This window comes from Lissotriton vulgaris, chromosome 2_1 (genome assembly GCF_964263255.1).
Source record: "Lissotriton vulgaris chromosome 2_1, aLisVul1.2, whole genome shotgun sequence".
NCBI classification, from domain to species: Eukaryota; Metazoa; Chordata; class Amphibia; order Caudata; family Salamandridae; genus Lissotriton; species Lissotriton vulgaris.
The window spans coordinates 830,089,986-830,113,334 of record NC_141687.1 but is presented as its reverse complement, the minus strand read 5'-3'; the positions used below and the strand labels follow the sequence as shown (position 1 = coordinate 830,113,334).

Below are 23,349 nucleotides of genomic sequence, written 5' to 3'. Positions count from 1 at the left end.
TTGTCGGTTCGACGTCCTTTACAGGTTTTAGCACGGTTTTCGGACCGAGCGGTTTTGTCGGTTCGGTAACTTGTTTAGGTGGTAGAGATGTCTTTGGAGCCCACGGCTTTGGCTCAATGCCCCTGTTTGGATCGATGGGCTTCGGCTCGACCCATCTGGTGTGGTCTACCTTAGGTTTCGGTTCGACAACAGCCTTGGGCGTAGTCTTATGGCCTTCGTCGACAGGTTTCTTTCCTTTATCGACAGTCGAACCCGATTTGCTGGAGTCTACGGGCTTTGGCTTGGAGGTCAATTCAACGGCCTTTGGCTTTGAAGGTGTATATGGAACGTGGCCTTCTGGTCGCCGCCCTTTGGCTTTATCACCTTTGGTTCGACTTTTGGTTTCGATGGAACCGGCCTTGGATTACGTGTCTCAGAAGGCTCTTTTTATATGTTCTTAGCAGGGCGGTATGGCTGGGCTGTAGAACTAGTATTTTGATCTTGGCTAAGGCCTGTTGGCGATGCCTTGACCTGAGTCTCTGATATCGGTGTAGTGTCTGTGTGGGGCGGTGTTCTCACGGTTAGCCCCTTGTTGTCATCGGAGTAGTCTTCGACAGCTACGATATCTTGTTTATATTCTTCGACAGACGATTTGTTCTTAGTCGTCGATATAATATTCAAAGTCGTGCTCGGAGTATTGATCTCCCTCTTGATCCAAATCTTCAGTGTCGACTAGTTCTTCCTCGTCGTTGTATATATTCTCGGGCTCAGGTGCCGACCTCTGCATTTCTTGCCTTGCCGCCCGTCGATTCCGGATAGTCTTTTTGGACCGAAACTGGGCACAAGCTAGGCAATTATCTTAATTATGATCTGGAGACAAGCATTTGTTGCACACTGGATGCTTATCGGTGTGCGGGAACTTAGAGTTGCACTGCGGGCAGTATTTGAATGGACTTCGTTCCATCGACAGTCGGTCCACGTGGCTTCGAGAAGGCCTGACGGCCAGATTCGACGACCAGAGTGCAAACAAAAGGTAAAGAAGGCTATCGGTACCGATCGCGAACAATACAGACAAATTCGAAGGCCTTTAGAAAAGTTTATCTTGATTCCGAACTTGGAGTGCTGGAAAGTACATTCGAACCAAATGGCGGAAAAAAACAATCTGAGCATGGAGAGGATGCCCATGCGCACTGTGGTCCAAGGGAGGAGCCACCTATCTCGTGATACATCGAAGACTCTTCCAGGACAACAATGTGCAATCATCCGGACCCAACACTAGGCGGCGATCTATGCACAGATATGAATTCAGCAGCCCACATGCCTCGAACACTTCATTACTTCCTGTAATGTAACCATTGGAAACCTCTACTTTTTCAAGTAGAGGTTGAGGATACTAAGGTCTAATATTGGTCGCCACTGCCTTAACTTCTTTATGGTCAAAAAGAAACAGGAGTAGAAACCTATGCCCCTGCTTGATAATGGGACCTTCTTTATTGCTCCTTTGTGAAGCATGCTTTTGAAGTCTTGTTGAAGAGCCTTGAGATGCCGCTGGAGGGAGGGTGCCAAAGTGTACAAGGCGTAGAACCCACCACTCTGTGGTAATGGCTTGCCATTGGTGGAGGAAGACTGAGAAAAGCATGGAGGAGGAGTTGGAGCCGGAACCTGTATAATATTGTCAGTGGCTAGGATCTTTGCCAGCCCGTGTGGTTTTCCCCCGGTTACCTCAAACATAGGCTGTCTGAGGTGGTGGTCTGTTGGTACTGAGGCCTTTAAAATGGAGTATTCAAGGAATAGGAAGGGTATTGCTGATATCCCCTCTATAGGTTGGCTGCCCTTTTCTTTCGGAATTTTGAAAAGGGGTTTACTTTAAATGCAACATCTCCAAAGACTTGCCGTATCTGTGTCCGCCTTGATGGTTTGGAAGACCTCCTCCACATGACTTCCAAAAAGAGTCTCTCCATCATACGGGAGATCCAAGATCTTATTTTGTACTAACGGACGGAATGAGGTGGCTTTGAGCCATCCTTTCCTTCTTAGTACTGCAGTTCCTGCTAACTGCCTGAAACCTGGGATAGCGACGTCAATTGCTAAATCTATTATTTCTCTAGACGCTCTTTCTCCTTCATGAAGAGATTTTTTGCTTCTCCTTTAGCATCCTCCGGCAGTTGGTCAATGTAGTTCACATCTGGTGATCATAGCGACCTAAGATCGCCTGAGAATTCACTGCCCTCACGATCAGTGCTGACATTGGTGAAAACAGTTACCATAACATAACCGGTGCATTTGTAAAGCGCAGGATTACCCGAAGGTGTCCTGGCGCTGAATAACAGATGTTTATTGTTACCCAACTCAATGGTACTCATTTTATCGACCTCAAATGGATGAAAGGCTGAGTGGACCTGCCGGGATTTGAACCTGGGACCATGAGGAGGGACATAGGCCCCTGCAGTGGCTGCTGTAGTCCACTGAGCCACCAGACCCAGCTTTTCCGATGGGATTCAGAATTCTGCCTTTTTTAATCAGGCGGTGAAGAAAAAGGTGCCGCAGGATTTTTCCTGCCGCGTGGAGGAGCCTGCATGACCACAGAATCTGGTTTTGGGTGCACTGTGAGGCACGCTCAGGTGTCATCCATGGTCTTATATTTTTTTTTTTAATCAAGAACTGAAAGCACCACCAGTATAGAGGCTGGGGTTTTCATGATCTTAATTCCCTCATCCCAGATGTAATCAATTATGGGTACCGCCCTGACCGATTTATGAAATGGTTCCTTAAAATCTTATAAAAACAATCCACTTGTTTTGCAAACATTGGTGGAGCAAATCTTTTTGCTGCCCGCTCTAGCAAATTATGGAATCTCTTTAAGTCCTCTGGCAGGGTATTTACCGGAGGTGCTGTTGGTGAGGCAGGTACAGACATCATGCAACTGTCCCATTCCGTGGATGTACTGCAAAGTTCTCCTTCTCTCTCTTCAACCAAAGAGATCTGTTCCTGAAGAGGAATAGACTGCAGAATATTTGAAACAGAAAGCACAGTAGGAGTATTCACCTGAACTGGCGATCCCATCTGAGGTGGAGATTTATTAACAGGAACTAAAGTTGGAAGCACCTTCAGTAGTCTTCTAGCATACGTTGTAGATCCGATAGCAACGTAGAAGGCAGTGTAACCATCTCTTCCCGATATTGGTGATGGCCTGGTTAAAGTTGGACATAATAGGCCTGATTATAGTATTGTTGCTCATCCTCATTATCATCCAGTTGACATTTAGCGTGCAAGTCAGACGGACTATCTCCGAATAGGCGTTCTTCCGCTTCAGATTCTCCCTCCTCTAGCAGATGAGTGGGGAAGAGAAGCGTAATTTTACAGGGAGAAGTATGTTCTGGTGTAATAGGTCTTCCCAACTGCACAACCTTATTCGTCAACTGCGAAAGTACTATCCGTGATGGTGATCTGGTCCTCGACGGTTTTTAGTAGTGAAGGAATCCTCGTCGACGAGAGCGCTTTCAACAGCAACAACATCTTCGATTCCATTATCTGTATTTTCATCATTGACGGTGACTTATCGATGACGGGCTGTGCCTTCATCGACAGCGGTGCCTTAGACAACAGTGGTGCCTTCAAAGACTGTGGTTTCTCAGCCATCCACCTGGTTTCTCAGTCATCAGATTCTCCGACGCCACTTTTGACTTCAGCTTTAATTTTAGAGGCGACAATTGCTTCGTCTGCGATGGTTCGACCGCCTTAAAGAAAGAGGCTAGAGGAATGGTCGACGAAATTGGAGCACGAGTAGACAACGATACGGATGTCGCCAATGATCGAGGGAAGTGAAGAACGTAGTTGACAGACGTTCCTGAAATGTAGCCTTTTGCCGTCAACGGGGCTGACCAACTTTTCTTCGCTGACAAGAGCTATTCGGCGACTTGTCGGGAGGCTGCCTTTTGAAAGTCAGCTTCAGCTTTGGAGGTGTCATTTTCAGCTCAGACACAGTCTTGGATTGCTGTTATTTTTTGTCAGCACCTCTTTTGCGCTCAGAGGTAGATTCATTAGAGGACTTCTTGGAACATTTCTTGTGAGGTTCCTTCTCTGAGTGTGAAGAGTCCCTCTCCCTTTTGAGGGAAATCCAAGAGGAAGCAGACAGCTCACTTTCAGAGTGACCAGGATCCGACCACTTCTCTGAGGGTCTTATTAGAAAAAGTACAATACACCTTGCAGTCTGACGCTTTACGGGACAGATGCAAACAGTAAAGGCAGCCTTTGTGAGGGTCCTCTGCAATCTCTTTTTCAAGTAAGTGAAACACTCTATAAGGAGAGCCTTTTTTGCCTTGTCTGACAGTTTAGTCTGTTTTGATGTCAAATAACAGATATAAAGAGCAGAATATATATCTGTCAGAGTATATATAAATAAATACATTAATTTTTCTGAAGGTTGAAGTCAGAAATCTTCTGTTAAATTGAGAAAAGCCGAGCAGAGCGCAAAAGAGACTCCGTAGCACAAATGCGGTAGAAAATCTGAGGTACTGAGCTTCTCCCAGAAGCGTTCTAGAGGGTGATTCAGGCTGATTGGTTAAGGCAAAACTTTGATCTCTTTTTTAATAATGACTATGATAGGTTAATAAACTAAGAGTCCTAGGCCTTTTTTCTAGTCTGTACCTATCATGGTACTACATTTAAAGGTACCGGGGACTCCCATCATTTAGGATTTAAGGATGTTAATCTATTAAAGTTCCAATACTGGAGTAACTTGGCCACATCACATCTGTCTATCCTGCCTCCCCAACCAGGTCCAAAAGATGTGGCCTGCTGCTCCATGTGGACTCTGATTCTATGAACTACTTTGGTTCAGGTGGGGGGGCTGGAAGTATGCAGCATACCCTGAAGTAATAAGTTCCACAATAGCCATAACAGATCATGAGTGGCATGAGGGGCATTTTCTGGGGTCCTTCCAAAATCCCCTTATTTGCAGGTTAGACCCAAAACCTTCACCCTTAGATTCAGATGAGGTACACATCAAAGTAGATGTCAATATAACAACTCCAACTAATGTGGACTGGGTTTACCGCTCATTAACCTGTGTAAAGTTTGCCTGTTTGGATCCTTCTATGGCTGAGGACTGAGGTGCCTATTGATACTGAAAAATTGTCTAGATAAATATACCTTTGCAAGAAGCTTTTATACAGTCCTGCAAATAGAAATGACGAAAGCTCTCCAGGATCACAGTTTAACATTTCAGAGGCAGTATGCAATACAAGAACTGTGCTTCAATAGAAAATTTACGCCAGTGATGTCAGCCTGTTCAGTACAACCTTTGGAAAAAACAGAACTCTGGGAATGTTGACAAAGTAGGTACACGTTAGGGAAGTTAGGAAGATCCTTAAGGACATGGTCTCAAGGCTGGAGGTGAATTCCCTATCCGGAATATTGGGTTGAAAATAATGAAGCTCACTCTAACTAAACGTTTGCATATGAGTGCATGAATGTGCAGAGTGGCAGAAAGTGGAACTATTTGTGGAGTATTTGACAAATCACTCAAGCTCTAAATGCTTGGCATAATATTGTGCTTGCTTATTGATGTTAGAGAAAGATGCAATGCTGCAGGTCACAAGAAGACAGGGCCCATTTCTATTTGCGAACACCCACATGCTTTTGCTTCGAACTCTTACTCAAGCAATTAACCATGAGAGAAAGTAGTAATGAATTAAAAAAGGAGTTATGGATGAAGCTGTCAAACTGCCAATGTATTTCTTGAGATGTCAGACTCAGCAGATGGAAAAACGAGGCATTTCCTCTTCCCAGAGGTTGTGAAAGACTGACTTGGGGCAAGGCAGGCTGCAGGCAAAGGATAGTAAGTTGGGCATCACCAGGAATTGAAACTGGACTGAGTTACTGGGGCTGTAAATAGCTCTTCCGATACCTTTCCGGGTCGTTTGAGAGTAAGAGTGCCACTCCAGGTAGAACACATAAGTCTACAATCATCTCCCCAGAAGGTAGCGCAACATTAAGATTTATCAAATAGAAAAACTCTGACCACAACAGATCGACTCATGAGCAAGTACATTCAATAATTTTTTTTCCTCCAACCTGTATACTGACGACCAGGGAGCTGCATAGCGGTCTAGGATATTCCAGAGTTTTAAAAATAAATTCACCATGTTTAGGCAAGAGGCACCTCCTTCGTTCATGTGGTAGTAGTATGTCCATCAACAGGGGTGTCGGGGGGGGGGGGTTGGGGGGAGGGGAAGGTTAGGGCAGTTACACAATTTTTGCATTTCTTATGAAGCATAGGTGATGCATCCCGAATATCATTCTTTGGTAGAGTTTAGCTTTGACAGGTACTGCACTTTTCTTGGCTCTCTGGCATAAAAGAGGGCCATGCTGAAGTCACTTAGCAAGATTGTGGGGCACAGGATTGTGCAGGTTTTAAACAGAAAGGCAAGAAGGTAGTTTGCACACACATTGCATACAGCTATAACCCCACTCATTTATAAGCCAGATAACAAAAGTGTCTCGTATTGGCCCCTTTCACTACTAAACAATTAAATAAATATATTGGCCAACGTATAGGCCAATAAGTTTAGAGTGATCAACAAATCACTAGATCATCCTCTAAAGGAGCAACAAGACAAAGTCGAATGTTTACATTACAGGTACAATCCAAGCAGCTATGCATCAGAACAAACTGGCATTCTCTCTTTGGGTGCAAAAAACACATTCTTTACGAATTGGCAATATAGGTTTGAAGTCTAGAATAAGATGGTTAATGGCCCAGGTAATCTTTCCTGGGTTGGGCGGATTTAAAATAATCCACATACCAGAGGCAGGGTAAACTGAGCATGGTCTACTTCCTTAGATTCTTAGGCGCCTTGACGCCCTATGGGCTAAGTTGCGTAATATAAGTCGGGTTTCATTCATTCAGATTCGAGGATCAAAACAAGACAAGGATGTCACGAACACACACACACCTCCCAATTCATATAACTTTGTCGTTGCCATGGAACCATTGGTGATCTGGATTGAAAAATACCCTCATCAGAATGAGACGAGATAGTAGGATTTCGAGGAGGGGGGGAAGATGGCGGCCGAGTAAGAAGCTTGGTCGGAGAGCTCCCGGCTCTCCCGTGAAAATTTTCAAAAAAAAAAGGTTGGAGAGAGGCTCAAATATGCCATAAGAAACAATGCTGATATAATTTTCACTAGATCTATTCTCAGCTTAGAGGATGACTGAAACAAACTGAAACAAACTGGTAAAAAAAAAATTTGGGTTTACTCTTACCTGGGAACGAGCTGAGCTGAGTGAGGTGAGCTGTTCAAGCCGGGACGTGGTTCACGGCATGGTGCAATTCTCTGGATTTCCTCCGCTTTCTCTGCTGAGCCCTGGAGAGGAGGACTGTGCCGCATTTGGAGCGAAGAGGTCACCCTTCGTTCGGGTCTCGGAGGCTGGTCCCATTGCTGTAGACTTGGTTGCGGCGAGAGGCGGGAGCGGAGGACTGTGTGGCAGAGTGAACGAGGAGGCGAGAATTCGTAGCGGCACGGTAGGAGTTGAAGACTCGCGCCTTGATCTAGACCTAGACTCGGAACCGTGTCCGCCCGATCTGGAGGTGGAGGAAGACGGGAGCGGCCGAGTGTGCAAAGCGGAAGAGGGTTCCCGGAGGTCTCAAGGAGGTTTCGAAGCGGATGCAGGTACGGGAAAGTGGAGCGCTGCACAGAGGGCGAGACTGCACTGCCGCCGTGTCTCCGGAAGGCTGAGGTTTCAGTTCCGGGGCACGAGCGGCAGAGTCAGAGGAGAGTGGCGGCAGGTCAAGGGAAGCCACAGAGGGGGCACAGACTCACTCCCAACAGCGAGTGATTTGGAAAAAACAAAGGAAATTACAACGGAGGGCAAAAATAACGGCAGCAACAGAAATAATTTAGCAATAAATGCAACAACAAAAGCCTGCAAAAATAGTGGATGGGAAAGACTAAAACGAGAGTTTAAGGGTGAAGAGTGCATTTTTGGTTTAGAGAACAACTGGATACTGGAAAGTCTGCATTATAAGGCCCATCACAAAGCCTATCAGAAATACTTATGTTATAGTATAGGCCATAACTTTAACAATACTAACAGTGACAGTAGTAACAGCAATACCAACGACCAATTGTTTCAATTTTTCCTGCTCAGTCAGACGCATAAATATCCTCATAAATATCTTCATCCCTGTCAAAATACACAAACAAACATAGAAGAGAGAAACTCAATTAACAAGCAGCTTATGAGTGAAATAGCAGCCTCAAAAGAGGAGGGAACAAAGGAGAAGCCACCTCAAGACTTGAAAAATCCTTCTAAAAATTGGGTCAAACCTAATCTTGAAGAGGAACCTCCTCAATCACAAACTCAGCTCAACTCAGGGAGGTCTTTCTACAGTCTGCGGAATAGAAAGTTTCTAAGTCAGGAGCAGTTTCCGAAAGGCATCACCCCAAGAGTGAGTAGGAAAAAGCAAAAAAACTTACTCAAAGGCAACTTAAAGAGTAACTTTGAGAAGGAAGAAAGCAACTTGGAGTCTGCTCAGAAATCCAAAGTAAAAATAAAAGTTACTCCCTCTCTTCGGTCTTATTTTAAAATCCAGCAACAAGGCCAGAGCCCAAATCCTTCTAGCACCTTAGAAGCAAAAGCAACATTGGAAGTGCTGGAAGTGTTGGAGAGTGAAAAAGAGGAAGCTACAGCCAAAATTACAAACAAACCACCAGATAGCCACTTCTTAAAAAAGGAGAAACAGCGAGCAGCCCCCACTCTAGCAGGTAAACTGAGTATAGGGAGCGCAAAGAAAGGGAGAAAGCCACGAACTAAGAAAAAGATCTTGGTAGAGAACATAAGTCTGGAAGAAATTTGGAAAATTAAAGAAAGCAGCTCGGAAGAGAAAGCGGAAACACATATGGCGGAGGGGGGCGCAGATCTCCCCGCTGCAGCAGCAGCAAGTATAAACGCCAACATGACGGAAGAGGTCGAGGGCAAGGAAGATGAGGATTCAAGGTCTGTAGATTCCAATAATGATGTAACAAAAACTCACACAGACGAACTTCTAGAAAAAATATGGGTAGAAATGAAAGAGAAATTCTCTATCTCTGAATCAAAACAAAATAAAATACAAGAGGTGTGTGAAAAATTGGACAGCAAGTTGAACGCACTAGGTGATAGAGTCACTGCGGTAGAAAATGAAGTTTCCAGCTTAGATAAAAGGGTGGAGAAAAACAGAAAGGAGATAAACTCTCTGAGATTGGAAAATAAAACTATAAATGAAAAACTGGAATCCTTAGAAAACCAAGCAAGGAAAAATAACATAAGGATCCTAAATGTGCCAGAAAATCAAGAAGGCAAGGATGTTAAAGCATTTGTAGTAGCACTACTGATGGAACATTTACCATGGGCAGACAAAGAGATTCTCGATGATGATATACAGAGGGTTCATAGGGATCCCTATGGAAAGAGCAAGGAACGAAAAAACCCTAGAAAGATCCTAGTAAACTTCAAAACCTACACATTGAAGGATAGGATTCTGGGAGAGGCATTGAAAAAAGGGACGTACAACAAAGACAGTTGGAACTTTAAAATAAGATCTGATATGTCAAATGCCTCTCAGACCAGACAATGGGAATTGGGTAATCTAATGTCTGAACTGCATCAATTAGGTGCCACGGTACAAATGAAATTTCCACCCTCATTACGTATTATGTGGAGAAACAAAATGCGCAATATAAGAGAACCTGAGGAAGTGAAAAATTTGATAGAGTTAATCAAGGACCAGAAACGTGCAGAAGAACCTCTGAGTTAAATGTAGCTGCAACACATATAATCCTATATAAACGTAAAATATAAAAATAAAAAAAAAGGGGAAAAAAAATAATAATAAAACATATAATGCATACCCATATGTAAATATGTACAAGAGTAAGAGAGAAATAGATCTAAACCATATTTAAAAACACTTATGGACAAAATATAAAAAAAAAAAAAAAAAAAAAAAAGAGAAGTACGAAAAAGTTATAACACAGCCAACTAAAATCATAATTTTAACTGTACATAAAAAATCACGGGGGGGGGGGGTGGGGGGAGTCGGGAAGCCAAAAGGGTTACGAAGATAACCAAAGGAGAAGATGGAGGCTTCCCCGGGGAGGGTAACTTTAAAGCACGACTTATCAAGTACAAAATCACACGTAAAAGGGTGGGGAGCAAAATAGGGAAAAAAAACAAAAAATTTCCTCATCTGCGAAAATGCGAAAAATCAGAACTGGGAGTGAAACATAATCCACAAAAAGAGAACAGAATAAATGGGGAGTGTATGTAAAGATGTAAATATTCTATCCTGGAATGTTAATGGCCTGAGAACAAAAAGCAGAAGGAATAAAATTCTAGAGTATATCAGAACAGGGAAAAGCGAAATAATAATATTACAAGAAACCCACCTGTTAAAAGAAGAATGGGATCAAATAGTCAAGAATTTATGGTGGGTAGACACGCTAATATGCACAACGCAACAATGCAATATAAAGGGAATAGCAATAATTTTTAAAAAGTCGTTAAAAGCTACTATAATCAACACAGAAGTTGACAACAAAGGACGTTGGGCCATAGCTAATGTAAAAATAGGAAATTCTCCCATTACTATCACAGGGTACTATGGTCCGAACCTGGATGATGCTGATCCCTTGCGAAAATTGTATTCACACCTTCTATTAGCCACCTCTCCCATAATACTGGGAGGTGACTTTAACTTAGTTATGGATCTAAAACTAGATAGATCACCACCAGGTAGATATACCAACCTAAAGAAAATGAGACAATGGATTGGGACTTACAAAAGAGATCTAAACCTAGTAGACATCTGGAAAAACAAAGGAGAGAAATCCCAACCATTCACTTTATATAACAAAAAACTGGGACACAAATCCAGAATTGATTTCTTTTTGGTTGGTAACGATCTATCAAAGAAAGTGAAAAGAGTATCTCATTTACCTGCACACCTCTCAGACCACTCAGCAGTCCAGCTAGAACTACAAATTACAGACAATATATCGGAAAGAAGATTCACGGTCGAAAGAGCTTTGTTGGAGGATGAAGAGATCATAAAGGAGCTGGAATCTGAAACAAACATCTTCTTTGAACTAAACGCTTTAGGTACCACAGAACAAATAACCTGGGACACTTATAAAGCGGTCATAAGGGACAAACTTCTAAGCTTAGGGGCTCATAAAAACAAACAAGCAAAACAAGAGATCTTAGATTTGGAATCAGAAATCAGACTCTTAGATATCAATATTTCAACAGAACAAGAGGAGGGAAGAAAGCAAGATCTTCTAAACAAAAGACAGTCTCAAAAAAAAAAAAATAGATCAAATTTTGGAAAATAGGTTACAGAAAAAATGGGACTCTAGCAAACTGGCGAAACATGAGTTCGGAGAAGGCTGCGGAAAATGGCTAGCGTGGAAGCTTAAATCGGATCTAGCTAAAAACAAAGTGGAAAGTATAATTCCGGAAGATCAAACAATTCCTTCCTCTGATGAAGATACTATCAAGTATGAATTTTGGAAATTTTTTAAAGATCTATATACAGAAGATATAAATCCCTCAGCTCAAATAATAGATTCTTATTTGAAAGATGCAGCACTTCTAAAACTTGAAGAGAACGAAAAAGAAGCTCTGGATAAGGAAGTTCAAGAAGAAGAAGTGGCAGAAGCCATTAAAAGTTTGAAAAGAGGAAAAGCCGCAGGACCAGATGCATTACCGAATGAATTATACATAAAATTGAAAAACTCTATACTTCCGCACATAACGAGATTAATCAACTCAATCTTAACACAACAGAAAACCATACCAGACTCCTGGAATGATGCCATTATCACAATCATTTTGAAACCTGGCAAGAACCCCCTTAAATGCGAGTCATACCGCCCAATTTCGTTATTAAACACAGACTATAAAATATTTACTAAAATTATGGCAGCACGACTAGGGAGAGTACTATCAAAAGTACTACACCAAGATCAAAAAGGTTTCATAAAAGGAAGATATCTTCATGAAGTAACTCAAGAACTTTTAACCTCAATAGACATCGCAACAAATGAGAAATTTCCACTAACCATACTCACCGTTGATGCCGCAAAAGCCTTTGATAGGGTCACCAGGGCCTTTCTTGAGAATGTTTTGGTCAAGAACAACCTCGGACCCCTCTTTATTAATATGGTAAATCAGATCTACAAAAACCCAAGATCAAAGGTCTTAATAAATGGGAGCCTAACAGAAAATATAAAGATAACTAGAGGAACGAGACAGGGATGTCCACTCTCGCCCTTACTGTTCAATCTATATATTGAACCGCTAGCGAACAAGCTAAGAAGCGATCATAACATCAGTCCATTCAAGTACGGTTCTTGGGAGAAAAAAAAATCGCTCTCTACGCGGATGACCTAATGATTTTTACTGCAGATTATCCTAAAGCCAAGTTAAGCATTGAGAAAACTTTAAAGGCATTCGGGAAAATATCAGGATACCTGGTAAATCAAACTAAGACAGAACTCATGACATGGAACACGACCTTTCAAAGCAATTTCATAAAAAACGAAATAAGATATCTAGGAATTTTAGTAAATCATGATCTAGCGAAGATTGCAAATAGAAACCTAAATAAAATTGCCGGAGAGGTAAAGAAATTGCTTCAGATTTGGACCTCTCTACCGTTGAGCTTGATTGGAAGATCGAACATAATCAAGATGACCGTCCTCCCGAAGTTTACATTCCTATTCAACACAATCCCCATGGAATTTGGAAAGACTGAATTAGTTCGAGCACAAAGAAACATAACAAGTTTCATATGGGCAACAAAAGGATCAAGAATTGCATGGAAAAAGATCAGGAGGAGTAAGAAAGATGGTGGACTAGCCAGCCCAGACCTGGTGGAATATTGTAGGGCCTTCCAATTCAAAAATATCAAAGTATTATTAAAAAATCACACACATTACCCTGACCATTTTAAAGCAATCACAAAAGCAGAAGACCATGTGTTGTTTAAGTTTGGACACCCCAAATTCTTCAAAAAAATAAAGCTTAAGATATTAAGGGATGCAGCAAAGATGTGGACACAAATCAGAGGCATTCTAAAAATACCGTACTATAGCAAGTGGGCCCCAATCTGGGAATCTCCTGGAACCCCAGAATGCTTAAAGGATACTCTTGCTTTGGCACTGAAAAAAGTCAACATCAAAAATTGGGGGCAATTACTAAATGGCTCAAACTTAAAAACATGGTCAGAATTGCAAAAACTGACAAATAATACTATATCCAGATTCAAATATTATCAAATGTCAAGTTGGTCTAAAACTTTGCCCAATATAAGCGGTAACGAAAAATTGGAAGATGACATGATAAAAGCAATACGACAACCAAAGGAAGTGGCGAAGTGGTACTGGGCTCTGATTATGGCAAATAATATCGACGCTAATATGGAAAACCAAATATGGGGTAAAGACATCACAACAACAGATCTGGATTTAATCTGGGAAAAATCAGTGGACAAATGCTGGTCAAACTTGAAATCCGCGGCGCTGAAGAGAAATCATCTATATACTATTCATAGGGTGTATTGGACACCAAAAAAACTCTCCAAATTAAAAAATGCTGGAATAAAGAAATGCCCCAAATGCGGAGAGGAAAAATCAGATGACGTCCACATGTTTAAAAACTGCCCTCAATTAAAAGAATATTGGGACCAAGTCGGTAAGACCTTGTGCACCATCTTGTCAAAACAACTAACTGAGTATTACTCTTGTTCTTTTTGGGATATTAGATCCAGGTAATGAAGAGGGGCTTACCAAGGAGCAGGAGAACCTCCTCTTTGTCTTAATAGTTCTTGCAAGGAGAGAGATCTGTATTAAGTGGATAGAATCTACCTGTCCGACACATGCAGAATGGTTGAACTCCGCTATAAGAATCAGTAAATTGGATAAATTAAGTAATGTAAGCAAGAGATTTAAGTTCTGGGACAGTTTCGAAAACTTCTTAAACCCCACATAAGTACCACACTTATGTCCTATGATTAAAGCGATATATTTTCTGGTTGACAAGTATGGTACTTGCTGAGTAGTCAAGTTGGCTAGCTCCCCTCGATCCAAACCAGAAGCATTGTTATGTAACGAGTAAAGGAAACTGCTCAAACTAAAAAGGTCATAACTCCCCAGCCAAGCGAGACCAAGGGGCAGTGTTGGAAAAGATCAAAGAGGCAGACACCTGACACTCCGTAAGCATACAATAATCGCAAGATGAGGATTTAAAAAAAATAAAAAAAAATTTTTTTAAAAAAAAGATAGTAGGATTTCACTCTGCAGACAACATATTCCTTTATTTAGCTGAACTAGAGGACTCCATAAACCGCTTGTGTATTGATGTGCTTGGAGAACTTCCGGGCCTGAATATTAATTGAAGGAAATTGGTCATTTTCACCTTTACCGACTGATCCCAACAACCCCATTCATTCACCCTTTTTAAATATTCAGACAGGACTTCAGGTACTTGGCGAGGCATGTATCTATAGCGCAAGACACTTTTAAGGGAAATGTGATGAAAGCAAAAACACAGTTTAAGACCGTCAAGTATACAGGCCTATGCTCCTCCTGTCCCACTTGGGTTGGACATCATGTAAAATTATTTTGGTAATTCAGAACACACCACTGAGTCGCAGAAGATTTATTTTCCAGACTCAACACATAGCTCTTTGTCCTGCTTTGGCAGAAGAGCAACCTAGTAGCTCACTAGTAACACTAGGTAGAGACCTAGATGGGGGTACAGCCTTGTTAAATATGCCCCAGTCTTATCAGGTATCATAATTAATAGCGGTAAACGACTTTGCATTCTCGCCACAACAGCAGCATTTACTTGATCATATGAGATTGGTTTTAGTAGGATATTCTGACACTACCTAATGGGAGAGATTACTTCCTTTGCGATCAGAATCAGAAAATCAGTAGTACATGCCTGGAACACTGCCATAGCAAGCCTAGGGTGGGGAAGATTTGACACCCAGGAGACTTCACTTTGGAGTACTACTATTCTTTAAAGTCTTGAAAGTAAATGTTATAAAACGTGTGTCATGATTGAAATTTCTTAATCGGGTGATGTGCTGGGTCTGAATATGAACAAACAAAATGGAATCCACTCAAGGAGTGGTGGTGGTCCCTAAAGTGATGGGGAACACAGTGTTGTTTAAATGCCCCTCACACACCAACAGGCCCCTTGGTGTCATGCTTCATCATCGGGGCATTCGCACCCCTCTGCGGGATGCGGCGTGCTACGACTCACGGCTACGCAGGAGCACTAAGTAGTGAACTATGTGAGGGGGTGTGTTTACTAAGTGAGTGAAGTGAGGTGAAAAAGTGAGAAAATTAAAAAATACCTGGCACGTAGGAAAAAATAATTTATTACCTCCTCGGCTGGTATTGTTAAAAAATGTGCAAAGTGGGGTTGTAGGTATACGAATTAAGGTATTACAACCACTTCAGAGTGTCAACATGTTTCGGAGCGCAAGGGCTACTTCTTCAGGACAAGGATAAGCACGTATCCTCACCTTACTCACATGAGAAATGTTAAAGTGTTTAAAAAGAATTACAAAATGTGTAATGTACTTAACAATGTTATAGGTCAGTTCAGTTGCGCCCAATAGGCGTTGATGAGAACCTGTGGAGAAAACATAAGAAACACAATGGTTCAAAAACTAAACGGTTGTATAATAGAACCCAAAAATGAGGTTCAAAAAACCTGTAAGAAAAAACATTCAAAATGCGAAAGTTTAAAAAGGACATACACAGATATACACTTATAAAGTCCTGCATTTCCTTGTGTAGTAGGAAGATATCTGGTTTGTTTGTGGGAACGTATCCCAAGCCTTTGTTGAGTACCCTTTGTTGCAACTCAGTGAGGGGCCATGTGGTTATGTTGATTACTAGGTCCCCCTCTTGCTCGTGGAAGCTTGATTCGCCGCCATGCTCCTCGTCAGGACCCTCGGGTCTGTTTCCGATGTTGGTTGCCATCTGATATTGTTGCCTTTCTTGTTCCTCCCTCTGCGGGATCCCTGGCCCCAGGATAAAAAAGGCTGGGCATTTTGGGGTGCACTGGTTTGTTCCGGAACCCACTGGGGGTACATTGGTCCCATTTGTGGAGGGACAAATTGGTATTGTGGAAACTGAAAGGGGTTCTGATAAGGATTGAATTGAGGTCCTTGAAAACCTCGTCAGCCTCTCTGGCGGGGGAATTGAGATCTTTGCTGTCGAAAGCCTCCCCTTTGTTTCCTTTGTTGGAAACCTCCAGAGTTGGTACTCGAAGTGCTACCATCAGAGCTCACACTATCCGTATCACTTGCAAGAAGTCAACAACAAAGATGTCAACCCACTTTCTTGAACATCAACACTGTGTCAATGAGCTACATTGGACGGTGATCGAACAGTTACCTTCGGAGGTAGGACTCTTAGAAAAAGAGCAACGCTGGGTGTTCCGCCTCGGGACTGACACCAGCGGCCTCAATGATTCTATTCCATGGAACCTTTTAAGATGAATGGACATCATACTACCTTTCATTATTTCTGACTGTTTTTGAGAACAGCGTCTGAGATCAGCGCTATAGCTTCACGCATGCGCGTTCACACCTCTGACACGCATGCGCATAAACTACCGTTATTGTTGCCACTAGAACATGCGCGGCTAACACTGTGCTGGTCGCGCAACTCCGGATCTCGAGGCCAATAACTCCTTATTTGGGCAGGTTTCCTTATTCCATTAGTCAATCTTCCTCACTAATTGGCAACCAGACGAGTATAAATAAGACACCGCCACCCACAACCGCTCACTTCATCGGAGCAGCGTTGAGGGGAAGGCAGGCAAATAGCTATGCAGTAACCGTGAGTAAAAGCTGGAACTGCTAGTAGTATCGGAGTGCTTTACTTTGGCTGGTGCTCATAAAAAACAACTGAATCGTACTTTTGAACACCTTCTAGGTTGCTTTACTGAGCATTTTGGAAGGATCCCCCCCAATACTACGCATAGGCTCATGAGGTTATCGGACTGAGACCAATAAGTAAGCCCTGAACTTGTCATCCTCTCCCTCGGTTCTCTTTCCATTGAATCAGGGAGAGTTTCGACATTGTGACTGTATGTTTGTGTATATCTGTGTATGTCCTTTTTAAACTTTCGCATTTTGAATGTTTTTTCTTACAGGTTTTTTGAACCTCGTTTTTGGGTTCTATTATACAACCGTTTTTCTAAGTTTTTGAACTATTGTGTTTCTTATGTTTTCTCCACAGGTTCTCATCAACGCCTATTGGGCGCAACTGAACTGACCTATAACATTGTTAAGTACATTACACATTTTGTAATTCTTTTTAAACACTTTAACATTTCTCATGTGAGTAAGGTGAGGATCCGTGCTTATCCTTGTCCTGAAGGAGCCCTTGCGCTCCGAAACATGTTGACACTCTGAAGTGGTTGTAATACCTTAATTCGTATACCTACAACCCCACTTTGCACATTTTTTAACAATACCAGCCGAGGACGTAATAAATTATTTTTTCCTACGTGCCAGGTATTTTTTTAATTCTCACTTTTTCACCTCACTTCACTCACTTAGTAAACACACCCCCTCACATAGTTCACTACTTAGTGCTCCTGCGTAGCCGTGAGTCGTAGCACGCCGCATCCCGCAGAGGGGTGCGAAGGCCCCGATGATGAAGCATGACACCAAGGGGCCTGTTGGTGTGTGAGGGGCATTTAAACAACACTGTGTTCCCCATCACTTTAGGGACCACCACCACTCCTTGAGTGGATTCCATTTTGTTTGTTCGCATTACCATGGGAGACCGAATCCACTGACTCTCTCTCCCCCCTCTGGTTATATCCTGGGTCTGAATATGACACTTTACAATACACATTTTTTACAACGCATAATCCATTACAACACAATTACTAGTCTAACTCCGCCGGGGCATTACTTTGGAGAATGTGTCGTAATAGATTATGTAATGTAATGACATGTGTTGTAATGGATTTCGCGTTGTAAACATTAGTTGTAATGACACGGGTTGTAAAGCGTGCGTTGTAAACAATGTTTCCTGCTGGGTCCTCAAGGCATTAAGTGATTGACCAATTTATAAGTGATTGACCAATTTATTATTGAATTTTCACTAGCAGGCACAAATTTTTCAATACTTCCAGGTGGGACATTCACTGAAGAAATGTGCTAATTGGAATAGTGATTTCCCGGATGGCTCACATAAACTTTTTATTAAGCGTCAAAGACCTTGTGATTTACTAGTGATTAGTTGTTAGTGCTCTGTTCTCTATCATACTGAACTGTCTGAAATCTACATTGGGAGGGGGTAAGGGGGTGTTTGACAAGAAACAGTTAAATAAAACCAAGTGGGAGAAGGCTTTGCTTGACCCCAGAGGAGCGGCAATACAACCTCCATTCAAAATGGTACAACTTAAAAATTTTAACATGCTTTATGGCACACGCAAACAACTGCTGACGTTTGAAAGAGTAGCTAATTATTTATACATTCAAGGAAGTAAGTCCAAAACGTAACTATATACTGTAGCTCAGCCTGAAAATTCATAGTTTCTGATATGGCCAACGGTTGCCTAATTTCAGGGTGCACCACCAACTAGACAGCTAAAGTGATGTAGGTTATCTAGGATGATCAAACCCCAAATGTATATGTAAAGGTGTTTTAGATTCTTGGGCTGGTAGTGAGTGGCATGTAGGTGTTTCTAGACCAACAAATATTGACACCTATGTGTCACATGTCCAGGCCGACCCGGACATTTTTAAAGTATGGACTTGTACAATACACACCTTGGCAGAATTTGATGTTAAACACATTTTTGGAGTTTTGGGTGCCCAGGCTACTGCAACGAACAACAACTTTTGATGGTGAATATTATATATTATATATTATTTATTATATAGATATAGCATTGCTTTGATTAATTATGCTTGCATATTATTCAAACTCATCTAACAATAGTGATTTTCGTTTCTATCTAAACGTTGTTAAATATGACAACCAATGAATAATCTTTCAAAACGATTTCTTACAGATAAATAAATGCAACCCAAAAATTACTTTTACGGCGATTCTAGCACTTTTGACCAGGTTTGAACAAATTTTAAAAATACTATTCCCCTCTCCCCAAACAAATCTCAAAGAACCCAGTATTACCATCACCTCCTCAAGCACCACCCCCGATGCCAAAATCCATCCATCACAGATGGGAAGTGGACAGAGATGTTCAGTTTCCACAAGTGTTTTCTGGCATGTACGCATGCATCACAGTATAGAGGTTTACAGAGGGCACAGGGGATAGGTGGGTGGATGCTATGCAATATTATAAAGAGGTCACAAAGGTAATTTTTCTTACTATGAAATTCTGTCTCTACCTCCTTCCCAACCAGGTGGAAAGCGGATTTCCCAGCTCCAAAACGCTACAGTAAACTGTGCATGCCAAACAAGGCATCAAGCAAATAGGTTGTACAATACCTCCTGACAAAGGTTACAACTTTTGGGACTCTAAAAACGAGTGTTCCACAGCGGATCAAACAACCAGCACCTCTATTTTCCAACGTCCCTCAAAATGTTCAGTCTTTGTTGTGCTGACAACCTCCAGGACCTGCTGCGGTTTGGTCCCACTGGAAATCCAGATTAAGACTTTAGAGAAAGAATGGAGGCAGCACCAAGCGTGAAGTAAAACAGGACCACGTTGTATCAAAAAATATATTTTCTTTTATTTTTTCATTTTTAGGACAGCCAACACGTTTCGCTCCCCAACCATGGGAGCTTCGTCAGGGCAAAGATGTTGGTAGATCTTGATGCGACGCAATAACGTAGACAAGAAAGCTGGCCAATAAAGTAGTAAAGATGCCAATATCAAGATTCCGATATTAGGATAAAGATGTAGACAAACGTCACAAGCCGTTAGATGGATATCATCAGTAACCAAGGAGGTAATATTTCAATTGCATAACAGTATTAGAAGTGGTCTTTATGAAGAACTGTGCATGCCAAACAAGGCATCAAGCAAATAGGTTGTACAATACCTCCCGACAAAGGTTACAACTTTTGGGACTCTGCATAGTAATTAACGCTTGCAAAAGACCTGTGGTGGGTGAGCGTAAGTAGCTGCCTTACAAATTTCTGCAAATGGAAAGGTTTTGGGGAAATCACTGATGGAGACTTAGCTGTGGTGTAATGAGCATGAAATTCGCTCATGTCATTAGCTTTCGATACGAGAATACACACCTGGCAATAGTAGCCTTTGTCGCTTTGTTACTTGCGATAAGACAACAATCTTGGAAATACTTCGATTTGAAAGGCCTTGCACAGCCAAGGATAAAATATCTCTTGTACAAATAAATAAATGTTAATTTCTGGTTAAGGTGAAATTCTTTCAAATCCTTAACAATTAAAGAGCAGTCATCATTTCCAACTTAATTTTGTAGCAAAGCAAGCATGGATCCTTTAAGGACAGAGCTGGAACGTTACCAATCTTAAAATCAAATGTCTCAGAAAGCCTTTCATGCGTTATGGTAATGTTCAAAAGACTAGAGACAAAAGTAAAGCCATTGGCTACGGTCTTCAGCAAAGGTAGCTATGGCTTTGAGATTCAGATTCCTGATGAAAGAAGATCCAGAAACAGAGAAATCTAAAACTTGCTGATTGAAAGCAGGACCTGGTCTGAAAAAAAAAAAAAAAAAAAACACACCTCTAGCAGGAGGCAGGACTAGAGGCATTATCTATGACAGGTTCGAAAAAGTCACTTTTTGGAGAGTCCGGAGTATTCCCGAAGGTGGAGTAAATGCAGAGGAATTTTTTGACCAACCCAGATGGACACTTTCACCGAATATGCTTTCCTGCCCCTCATGTAGGAAGCCATCTGAGGATACTCAAGATTCTGGCTGGACGCGAAAAGATCAATTTAAAAACTCAACGGATGTTGAAGCCTGAACAGAGATTCAATCAAATAACCTGGCAATCTTAAAGAGAATGGTACTATATGCTAGTGGTGAAAACCTGAATACTGCTTTTTACCTTCAGGTATAAATAATAGAATAGAAGAGACTATGAACTAACCAGGCTTAATACTGAAAAAGCACTAGAAAAATGGAATTACCTTTGTTCACTCTGTTCAACTAGAAGGAACACCCAAAGGATTTGGCACAAAAACCTGCAGTTGAAACCCGCTTCTTCTTTTGTCATTATGCCATATATGGGTGCCATCAAGAGTTCTATTTCAGGCTCACCATTGTAGAACCAGGTAAAATTAAGTCTGAAGTCTAAATACCATTGAAGGAGTAAGATGTCCTGCAACAGAAGTGATTTGACCAATGGAACATCCTGGGAAAGGAGTTGCAGTTCAGTGCATGATCAATCTATGTGTGCTCAAATAGCCCAGAGGTGTTCAAAGGCAGGATTACTCCTTCGCAGGACCATGATGATCTTAATAGTTTGAATAGTGTTTTCCATACCACAGGATTCAACTCTTAGGACCAGGACCTCTGCTTCTAAGAGGCAAAAAGTTGTTCAGAGACCTGTAATGGGAAGGTGCCCTTTAAAATCGGAAGAGACGAAGCTCAAAACACAAACTACATCCAGTGCAAATTCTTCCATAGCTAGATTCAAGAGGTGGATTCATTTCTCAAACGGTATAGTGTCCTGTAGTACAGGGCCAATCTTTGACATCAAGAGAAAAGTGTCATAGTACATGACCTTATCAGTTTCCCCACACAGAAGACACATTTCCCAAATAAACAGAAACACATAGCACGATCAGGCTTACACTAAAATCCAGTCTTCAACAACATGAGAGGCAAATGGACATTTAATTCATTTTCACCAATCAGGATTAAAAACCAAAACACAAATAATTACATTTGCAGAAAAAGGAGGCTGTAAAAAGACAATACCCCCCCACCAAAAACAAGGAGCATCAGAAAACTCTTTTCTGTGCATCCTGCAAATAGGCAGAAAAACAAGAACAGGCTTTGGGTTGGAGAAGGAGCCAATTTGCAAGCAAACCAGGATCTCGCAGAGCCTTTTTAAAGTGGTAACCTTTGGAACATTCCATACCACGTCATTAAGTGGAGAGCCAGAACATCGGAGTAATTAGGGGCAGTGTCTCAGGTATCTGGGAGGTCACAAAAGGTTAACCGAAATGTTCCAATGAAGACAAGAGGTGGAACCTGCCACAGTTAAAGTCATTTTACAGAGTCTGTACAATCGGTGAAGTATACTCACAAACTCTGTACTTACAGAAAAAAAACTACGCTCTCTCCAGAGTAAGCTATTACTTTGTCAGCCAAAGAGACAAGACTGATCAAACAATGTCTTCCCAGTACTTTGACCAGTGACCCACATATCGAACACACACCGAGAAAGGAGGCAGACCAATCAGCTGGAACTATTTTTATGGCTAATGAACAGTTTCCTTCTAAAATGGAACATTTAAAGAGAAGAAGCTGTTAGTGCAGCCCTAAACATGCTGGTACCTTCTCAGAGGAATCCAGCTGCTCTTCCAACTCGCGTGCTTTCTCACTCAACATCTGGAGGCGAGTAGTCTGTACTCGGAGGTGGTTCTGAAAGATAGCTATATGTTGTTGAGATTGAGACAGGTCAAGCTTGTGTCGATTCTTGCTTTTCAGGAATGAATTGGCCTAGATAGAATAAAGTAAACATAATTTGCACTATGCAACTGTACAAAAACAAGAACTACAAACTTTCAAGGACAAAGTTCCCCCAAAAAATGGAAAAGACATAGATTGCTCTCAACCCAAACCTCTTTGCCGCAGAAAGGCATACTCCGGAGTGCCACAAAGAAACTTTTATGGTAGGTTTTAACACAGAGGACTCAACGTTTTTTGAAAGTACAGAAATTAGCTCTTGTTTACAATTACTAGATGCATGCATGCAAACTACAATCTATGACTACAATCAGCAAATGCACTACCCTCTGATCGCTGTGACTAGTCACAGCATAAATAAGCCTTAAGCAATAAAAATAATCTTTGTCCTCTTCTACGGTGCTCCAAGTGCCACAAAGCTGCAGCTTCTGTAGTCAAGTCACAGAATATATAACTGGGGTCATGATGCTGTTCCAGGTGCTTAGGTACAATACAGGAAATTCATACCCAGTCCCTTTACCAACCAAGGGCCAGACGTACGACCATTTCATTTAGCGCCTCGCAATTTGCGACACATTGCGAGTCGCAAATTGTGAGGCGCTAAATGAAATGTACAGCAGCGTGTTTAAACACAATTTGAGATTCTCAATGGGGTCGCAAATGGTGAGGATTAATATTAATAAGCCTCTCG

General features: G+C 41.7%; 1 protein-coding gene across 1 annotated transcript in view; it reads right to left on the bottom strand.

Annotated features, from left to right (window-relative positions):
- The window catches only part of PCNT (pericentrin), a 1,129,672-nt gene that overhangs the window by 990,653 nt on the left and 115,670 nt on the right, over nt 1-23,349 (bottom strand). Inside the window, exon 4 of the mRNA XM_086956243.1 lies at nt 22,527-22,691. Within this exon, the coding sequence (XP_086812369.1) occupies nt 22,527-22,691 (165 nt within the window). The remainder of the gene's footprint in view (nt 1-22,526; nt 22,692-23,349) is intronic.